Here is an 8895-nt window from a genome sequence, read left to right as displayed (position 1 = left end):
CGTATGGCTGACTATGAATTATGAATTTAAGCCGGATGGCTTAGATGGATGTTGATCCATGGTTGGAACTGAATGAATATATACTTGAGATGCCTGGGTAGTAGCAAGGGTTGTGGTTCGTCACACTTGCTCCAGGTTAGAGACTGTGATGCCTGGGTAGTAGCGGTAGTAGTGGTGATTCCACTCGCTCCAGGTTGAGCTGTTAAACACCCGCCTGGGTAGTAGCCGCAGTAGTGGTTATTCCACTAGCTCTGGGTTGAGCGGGTAGTAGCAATGGGGTTGTAGCTCAAACCTACTTGCTCCGCGAGGGGTGTTTTTGTCCATGGTTAGCTACCAGGACGTGTCGGGTTGGCTATATAACCGACAGATGATATCATCAGCCACTAGGGACAGGCATGCATCATATGCATCTATGTGACATTGTTTGGGTGTGCATATTGTACTTGGTTTGCCTATGCGATTAACTGCTAATTGTTCTACTTGCTGTAACTGTTTGTTTGTGCTTGAACTTCCTATCTGTGTTTGCATCTGGGACTCTGTTGGATTGTGGTGATTTGGTTGGTGATTGGATTGTTTGGGCCTAGGGCCGTGGTCGGATTGTTTGGGCCTAGGGCCGTGGTTGAAATGAGATGGACCGATGGTTGATTCTGGTTTTATGTTTCTGGTTTGGAAAACTATGAAAGGCTATTTTGGTTCAGTATAGATAAACCTTTTGAAAGGCTTTTGAATATTGTTTTAAATGAACAGTTTCCTCTTTCAGAAAAGGATTTCATATTTATCTTTTATTATAAACCGTTGTTTTTGAAAAGAGGCATAAGACGGTTGCTAATCACTGGTACGGTTTATCTTCATGTATCCTATTACAGTAATTCCCAAAAACCCTCTACTGAGAACCCTTTCGAGGATGATGTTCTCACCCCCTATATTTTTCCCCTTTCAGGATATGGGCGCAGAAGTCTCGAAGAATTTATTTAGTTGTTGAAATGCTCTGTATTGCCTTAGTTTTTATTTGTTGTACCCTCGCCTTTATCTTGATATATTCTGTAAGAGGGATAGGAATTGATTTGGCTAATGCATGTACTATTACTTATATATTTGTACGTATATATATGGATGTATTCCTTATGAGTTTATGTAAGTTGTATGATATGTATTGATGTACGTTATATAGAAAAGTGTTTTTGGGAGTGGTGTTGCGGTTTAAAGTTTTAAACAGGCTCATATTTTAGTATTAAATAGTATAAAAGTCGTCGTAATGTCCAAGCTATCAGAGTTGCGCAGCCGGAAGCGTGAGCTTTGGTAGTTAGGGCGTTACATTATGGTATCAGAGCGGTCCTTCCTGTAGAGCCTGAGGAATGGACCAACTATGCTTCAATTGCATACTCTGAGCATTTGTCATGTATTAGGTCTTGTCGAATGACGAGAATTAGAGCTTTATGTACATGACGATCTATTGATTAACGCTGTTAGTCTTGCATGGCATGATTCTTGGTATTAAGTTTGGCCGGCTTAATACTAGTGAATTTTGTATATGAAAGCACTAATGAGTTATCATAGATAAAATCCGAGTTTTGAGTTAAGCGAATCGCGGGTTCTGGGAACGTTGAAAACTTTTCTCGAGGCTGCTCAGTTATGTGTCTTGGATTTTGTTCGAGTCGACCTGTTCTTTCATATCCTAACTTGAAGTTCTTGTTGCTACTCCTCTTGAAAAGTAATTTGATGTTTCCACTCTGTTTCTCTATTCATATGCATTCTTGTTGATCTTAAGTGCATATGCTTATTTAAAATCCTTGTTGCGTCTATCTTCCTCTATTTGGGTTCTTCTTGATTCATGTATTCTTTGATATAGCTTTGAACTTGTCTTGATGCGCTGTGCCTTTTTACTCCGGATTTCGAGTTCATTATTGGAGAGATTGTTGATTCAATTTTTCTCTTATTTAACAGTGATTATAGCCAATTTTTGAGATTTTTATGAAAATTTCTATTGAATAGATATATACTATATATGAACTTTGAAGATTTCTTATACAGTCTAATGACTATTTATCTCTAATATATTGCATGTACTTTTACTGGTTTATGGAACTACATTTACTTTAAAATACAATTTGACTTTCTAGTAATTTTACTACGGTTCCAACGCACATCTTCATTTGATTAGGCATTTGGATATTTTTCAAAATTTTGGAAAGGAAAGCTTTTTCACTTTTGTCCCAGTTGAGTCTCATTTGATAAGCTTTACTTAATTTATTTTGAATTGAGTTTGATTTAGCATGCTATATGATTTATGCCATTGTTGTTCTTTTGAGAGTGTTGGACTCATAGCTTTCTTCCTATGAACGGACTAAATTCTCTACTAAACCTTCCATCTATATGAATATCACACTTGACCTTATTTTTAACTAATCTTTTGCAATTTGTGAACATTACCATTGAACTTGGTTTTTCCAATCTTGTGAATCTCATTCTTATGTGAGTTAGTTTGATTCGTTTCAAAATAGTGCATCATTTATGTATCCTCTCATTATCTTTACAAAAGTTTTTAGTCAAAGATTTATCCTTGAGAAATTACTAATGATTGAGTTGTCTTTTCCTACGACTCTTCTTTTGGGTCAATTGGAAGCTTGTTGGATGTTTCACGACTAGTGAATCTTGTTTGAACTACCTTGATTTAAAACCCTTTCTTGCATGGCTTGACTCTTTTTTTTGTACATCCTAATTTTCTTGAATATCCTTCTGAGATGGTGATTTCAAGTATACTTTGGATTCTTGTTTCAGACTTTTTTGAACTTTTGAATTCTCTTTGAAAAGGTTCGAAACTGAATTTATTTTTTTGTTGCTTGATTGAAATTGAAGCCATTGTTCAGTTTTGACAAAGATGATTTAAAGTTGACATGTGCTATTTTAAATGAAGTTTTGAGAAGCTTCATTGTTTAATGGAAACCTGTTCGTTTGTATCGCACCACTTATTTCCTTACCAAATTGTAAGCAAAATTTTATCTCGGAATTTCTTTTCTAAAGAGAGTTTAACTTCCTCTTTTGTCCTCGCTATAAATGTTATCCACGCTTGTTTGAATATGGATTTTGAGAATTTTTGAACGAGCATTCGATTTCTCTTCCGAGTTTTATGATTGCTTTTGATTAAGATTGTACACCTAACTATCTTTCCAAAATAGTTGAGGAAATACTTTTGCTCTTAGTGTGTACAGTTTGTTTTAAAATTCTACATGATCTGTTTCAACATGAAATTGTATTAAAGCAAAGCCACGTTTATGTTTTTGTTACTCTTTTGAAGGATGTTTGTTGCTTAACCTTCTTTTAAACTGCGAGGTGACTTTCTTGCAAGTTTTCGATTCTTTTAAAAACAATGTATTCGAAAGTATTTGTAATCGTGCTCTTGAGTTCTGTGAGCTTTGTCTTGGGTTTGAAATATTCTCTTCTGTAGACCTCATACTTCATCGACTCAGTTTGAGTTTGTTTCAAACTGATGCGCTGGTTTTCTTGTTGATCCTATTGAACTTCTTTGACCCAAGGGTTATCTTTGAAGTTGTCAATTGATTTATTTCTAGCAAATTTCATTGCTTGAGCATCCTTGTTTGTCTGGAATTGGATATATATTCTTTCTAACCTATGAGTACTATCCTTGACATTTGACTCTCCTTTCTAAATCTTGTATCCTTCGGAGTAGACTCGAGAATTGTTTTGATATCACGTGCGACTTGTAGACGTATACGTAGCGCGATGCGTTAGTTCTTAAATCGTGAGGTGTATATGGAAGTTGAAGGGGTAGGTGTACAATGTTATGAGTTGTGGGTGTTTTGTCCCTTGCAAACGAGTTTACGGGTGTTAGGCGTATGTTTGGCTATGAGGTTGTAAAATATTTGGTGGAGTTGGGAAATCGAAGTTCTGAAGTGGGAACGAGATTCGTCAGCGAATTATGCCGTTGTTTAGATACCAACATGCCTTGCAGCCTTTTACCACACTAATTGCCACTTTACTTTGTGAACGCCTATCGTGATTTGCACCTTATTTTGTTACCTCAAGTGTTTGTAAAGCCTTGAGATCATGTGACCTTGTGCATTGAGTCTATCTTGTAACGTTTACTCTGCAATTACAATCCTACCTTTGTATCTTTATGCATATGATCATCCAAGTATTTGAAGACCGTATATATATATATATATATATTAAGGCAATTTTTGATTTATTGGATTTGAGACGAGTTTTGATTATTATCCAATTTTATAATAATTGGATTATTTTCTATATTTAAATTATAAAGTTGATAGTTATGAAATAATAAAGATTTTATATGATATGGACTAAATAATCAATATTTTAATATATTGATATTGCTATTTTGGAAAATAGAGAAATTAATTATATTATTTCTAAATTTTTGGATTTGGACATTTTATTGAAAATAACTTGTAAAGTTGATGAGCAAATAGTATTTTCCTATATATGGTTAGTGTTGGATTTAATTTGGGTTTCAATTACCATATTATCCCTACTTTTATGTGAAATTACTATATTGCCCCTAACCCTAAGTTTCAAAAATGAAACCCTAATTCCTAAGCATAGCAGCCGCCACCCCTATCTTCTTCCCTTCAGCGAACCTGCAACCCAACAGTTTCCTAAGAGAAAAGGAAACAGAAGCAGAAAACGGAAAGAGGGGAGAGTGCGCCGGTCAGGGGGAGAGAGAGAGAGCTCACTGCTGCCGCGCTGTGCAGAGCCGCCGCTGTTCGCTCTCCAGTTCGCCGTGCTTTGTCGATGCCACGGCGCCGCCGCCATCGTGCCACGCGTCGCCGTCGAAACTCGTCATTTGCCATTGCTAATCGCGAAGAGAGTGACGGGAAGGCCTTGCGGGGAGGGTTCGCGATGTGCCGCCGCCAGTGCTAGGGTCTGACGTCGCCGGTCACCGTCGTGAGCTTCCTTGCCATTGCCACAGAAGCTGCCTTCGCCGGTGCCATTGGAGGCGCGAATGGAAGAGCGCCGTTGAGAGGGGAAACGTGAGCTGCGAGCCACGGGCTGAGGAGAAGCTCCACCCTCGTTGCCGCTAAAGGAGTTCTGTGCGTCGCCGCCAAGGGTTGCCGCAGGTGGGGAGAAGACGCCGCCGCCTCACGTCGCTGCCACCATCTGAGCTCGCTGCTGCTAATAATGGTAAGCCTAAACCGCCGCCGGCAGAGGGATTCAGGCCGCCGCAGGTGTTGCTACCGGAGAAGAGAGCTGTATCTCTGTGATTCCGACCGCCGGGAAAGGTTCTGTGACCTCTGGAAGCACCGTCGGAGCTCTGGACTCAGCTTTTGCCAATCGAGACCCTGCTGCCGTCGCCGGAAAAGTTGGCCGGTAAGGGTTTTGGATTCGGTTTTCGTTCGTTTAAGATTTTGGAAGCCTTACTGTTTCTGTATGTGGGTTTCAGTCTTCATCGCCGGAGTCCGGTCGCCGCTGCCGCTTGAGGTGGCTGCCGGATTACCGCCAAACCGGTTCGGTGATCGCCGCTGTTCCGGTTCAGCCGTTCCTTCTTCGTTCGGTAAGCATTTTTTTTATTTGAAAGCTCTCTAGTTACTATTCTGTTATCATATGCTGAGGTTTTGCGGCGTTAATCGCTATAAGATTGAGTCACAGTTATTGTACGTTGCGATTAGTGTTGCGATGGATATTGCGAAAGTGGCTGGGAGCTGAGGTTTTGGTTGCCGTCGGTTCGGGCTGAGGTGGAAAGGATTCTATGACGCGTTTGGGTTATGGGATTGCGTTTTGAGGTAGGGGCGCTTTCCAAAAAAAATTGTGTTTTATGTATCGGAATTATTACATATGGATACTGATGTGAGATATTGTGTATTTGGTGATTGTATCTGCCTTATGTATTATTTGATTGACTCGAATGATTATGGATGTTGATTTGACTGAATTGTTGTGCGGCTTGTGAAATGTAATGTTTTGAGGTTGATTCTTTAAAGATTTGAAATTTGAGTTTAATCCGCTGAGGATTAATTTGGTTTGAGTTAATTGTTTTGATGATTTGAAAAGTCGAATGTACTTTTGAATTCAGCCTGGTTTACTTTAATTGACTTGGTTTTGGACAAATGATTTATTATTGAGCCACTTCTTTAAAGTTTTGGAAATGAATTAAAACGCTTAATATTGAGTTGATTTTGAAATGGTTTCCTTGAGATACGCCACTGAGGCAGTTGTTGGATTTAGCTTGCTTTAAATTGATTTCTGGTTTTGAGCTGTTGAAAAGGAATGAGAAATGGTTTAGTTGGGACCCGAACCGGGTGGCAAAAGTCCACGTTTTAGGGGAGGTGCTGCCGAAATTTCTACAAAAATCCTACTCTTGTTTGTAAAGTTATTGAAAAAGGGTTGGATTTGAGGAATTGTATTATTTGATTTATTAAGAGGATATTTATGTTTTCAAGCTTAATTTATTTAATGAACTTTATGCGTTGAGTTCGGCTTATTTAGAACTGAACTATTTTTACCGTTTGAATCACTGAAGGAAAGAATGATGCTCTAATATTGATTTTAATATAAAAAGGAGTTTTTAGTGATTTCAAAGGAATCTAGACTTTTGATTGATTAATCAAGTTTGAGGCATTTTGGAAGAGTTAGAAAAATGGGTTCAAAAAAAAAAAAGAAACCTGAAAGGGGTTTGATTCAAATGAACCAGTTTTGTGAAACCTGAAAGTGGTTTGATTCAAATGAACCAGTTTTGTTTTAAATGAATTGATTTTTGGACCGGGTTGAAACTTGTGATTTTGTATGGCCGGTTTTATAGTAAATTCAGTTTTATTTACTTGAACCGAGAAATCTATGATTTTAAGAGTTTCAATGAATTTTTAGGAATTGATATAGGTTGACCTTCCCTAAAGACTTGGGACTCTGCCGAGAAACTTTTGTTATAAAATCACATTGTTGGATGGGTGATTTTGAATGCTTTGAAATAAATCTTTAACTTGCCATGGTTTGGAAGTTTGGAAAGAGAATGCCGAGAGTGGCTCTGTTTTAAAAAGGGAACTCACTTTGAGTAAATTTGGCTTATGAGCCTGAGATGATTTGAGAAACCGGAATGGCTGTGTATAATATTGATTTATGGCTGATTACTGAATGAGTTATGGGTTGTATGGCTGACTATGAATTATGAATTTAAGCCGGATGGCTTAGATGGATGTTGATCCATGGTTGGAACTGAATGAATATATACTTGAGATGCCTGGGTAGTAGCAAGGGTTGTGGTTCATCCCACTTGCTCCAGGTTAGAGACTGTGATGCCTGGGTAGTAGCGGTAGTAGTGGTGATTCCACTCGCTCCAGGTTGAGCTGTTAAACACCCGCCTGGGTAGTAGCCGCAGTAGTGGTTATTCCACTAGCTCTGGGTTGAGCGGGTAGTAGCAATGGGGTTGTAGCTCAAACCTACTTGCTCCGCGAGGGGTGTTTCTGTCCATGGTTAGCTACCAGGACGTGTCGGGTTGGCTATATAACCGACAGATGATATCATCAGCCACTCGGGACAGATGATCAGCTACCTGGTTCTCTGTCCCTTTTCTGTCTCTTATTTCTATATCAAACTCTTGCAGAAGCAACACCCACCTTATGAGCCTGGGTTTTGAATCCTGCTTTGTGAGTAAGTATTTAAGAGCAGCATGGTCAGTGTACACAATCACTTTTGACCCTACTAAATAGGATCTAAACTTGTCAATGGCATAAACCACTGCAAGTAACTCTTTTTCTGTGGTTGTGTAATTCTTCTGTGCGCATTTAGAACACGGCTAGCATAATAAATGACGTGCAGAAGCTTGTTATGTCTCTGTCCCAACACTGCACCAATGGCATGGTCACTGGCATCACACATTAGTTCGAATGGTAATGTCCAGTCTGGTGCAGAGATCACTAGTGCTGTGACCAGCTTGGCTTTCAGGGTCTCAAACGCCTACAGACACTGTGTGTCAAACACAAATGGTGTGTCAGCAGCTAGCAGGTTGCTTAGAGGTTTTGCAATTTTTGAAAAATCCTTTATAAACCTTCTGTAGAATCCTGCATGTCCCAGAAAGCTTCTGATTGCCTTAACATTGGTAGGTGGTGGGAATTTTTCAATTACCTCTACCTTTGCTTAATCCACCTATATTCCCTTGCTTGAAATTTTATGCCCAAGGACAATTCCTTCAGTCACCATAAAATGACATTTCTCCCAGTTTAAGACCAGGTTAGTCTCTTGGCATCTTTTCAGGACAAGTGCTAGATGATCAAGACAGGAGTTGAATGAGTCTCCAAATACTGAGAAGTCATCCATGAAGGCTTCCAGGAACTTCTCTACCATATCAGAGAAGATGGAGAGCATGCACCTCTGAAAGGTAGCAGGTGCTTTGCATAGACCAAACGGCATTCTTCTGTAAGCAAACACGCCAGAAGGACAGGTGAATGCTATTTTCTCTTGATCTTGAGGGTCCACTGCAATTTGATTATAGCCTGAATACCCATCCAAAAAGCAGTAATAATCATGACTCGCTAGTCTTTCCAGCATTTGGTCTATGAATGGTAAAGGAAAATGATCCTTTTTGGTGGCTGTATTGAGCCTTCTGTAGTCAATACACATACGCCACCCTGTAACTGTTCTTGTAGGAACCAGTTCATTCTTTTCATTATGAACCACTTTCATGCCTCCCTTCTTGGGGACAACTTGGACAGGGCTCACCCAGGGGCTATCAGAAATAGGATAAATAATCCCAGCCTCTAGTAACTTAGTGACCTCTTTCTGCACCACCTCCTTCATGGCTGGATTTAGCCACCTCTGTGGATGAACCACTGGCTTGGCATTATCTTCCAAGAGGATCTTGTGCATGCATCTTGCTGGGCTAATGCCCTTAAGATCACTTATGGACCACCCAAGAGCTGTCTT

General features: G+C 39.5%; 1 protein-coding gene across 2 annotated transcripts in view; it reads left to right on the top strand.

The window, feature by feature from the left end:
• The window catches only part of LOC107495326 (uncharacterized), an 8014-nt gene extending 2243 nt beyond the window's left edge, over positions 1-5771 (top strand). Inside the window, exons 1-3 of one of the 2 annotated variants that reach the window (XM_052254794.1) lie at positions 4615-5349; positions 5423-5533; positions 5649-5771. In XM_052254794.1, the coding sequence (XP_052110754.1) occupies positions 5161-5349; positions 5423-5533; positions 5649-5732 (384 nt within the window). In that variant the 5' untranslated portion in view covers positions 4615-5160 and the 3' untranslated portion in view covers positions 5733-5771. Of the gene's footprint in view, positions 1-4614; positions 5350-5422; positions 5534-5648 lie in introns of those variants that run through there. The other variant, XM_052254795.1, reaches the window with a different exon arrangement.
• Positions 5772-8895: the final 3124 nt, after the last annotated feature.

The sequence above is a fragment of the Arachis duranensis genome, chromosome 9 (assembly GCF_000817695.3).
Source record: "Arachis duranensis cultivar V14167 chromosome 9, aradu.V14167.gnm2.J7QH, whole genome shotgun sequence".
NCBI lineage: Eukaryota > Viridiplantae > Streptophyta > Magnoliopsida > Fabales > Fabaceae > Arachis > Arachis duranensis.
Note: the sequence above shows the minus strand (reverse complement) of the source record. Positions and strands in the feature narration are given on the sequence as shown.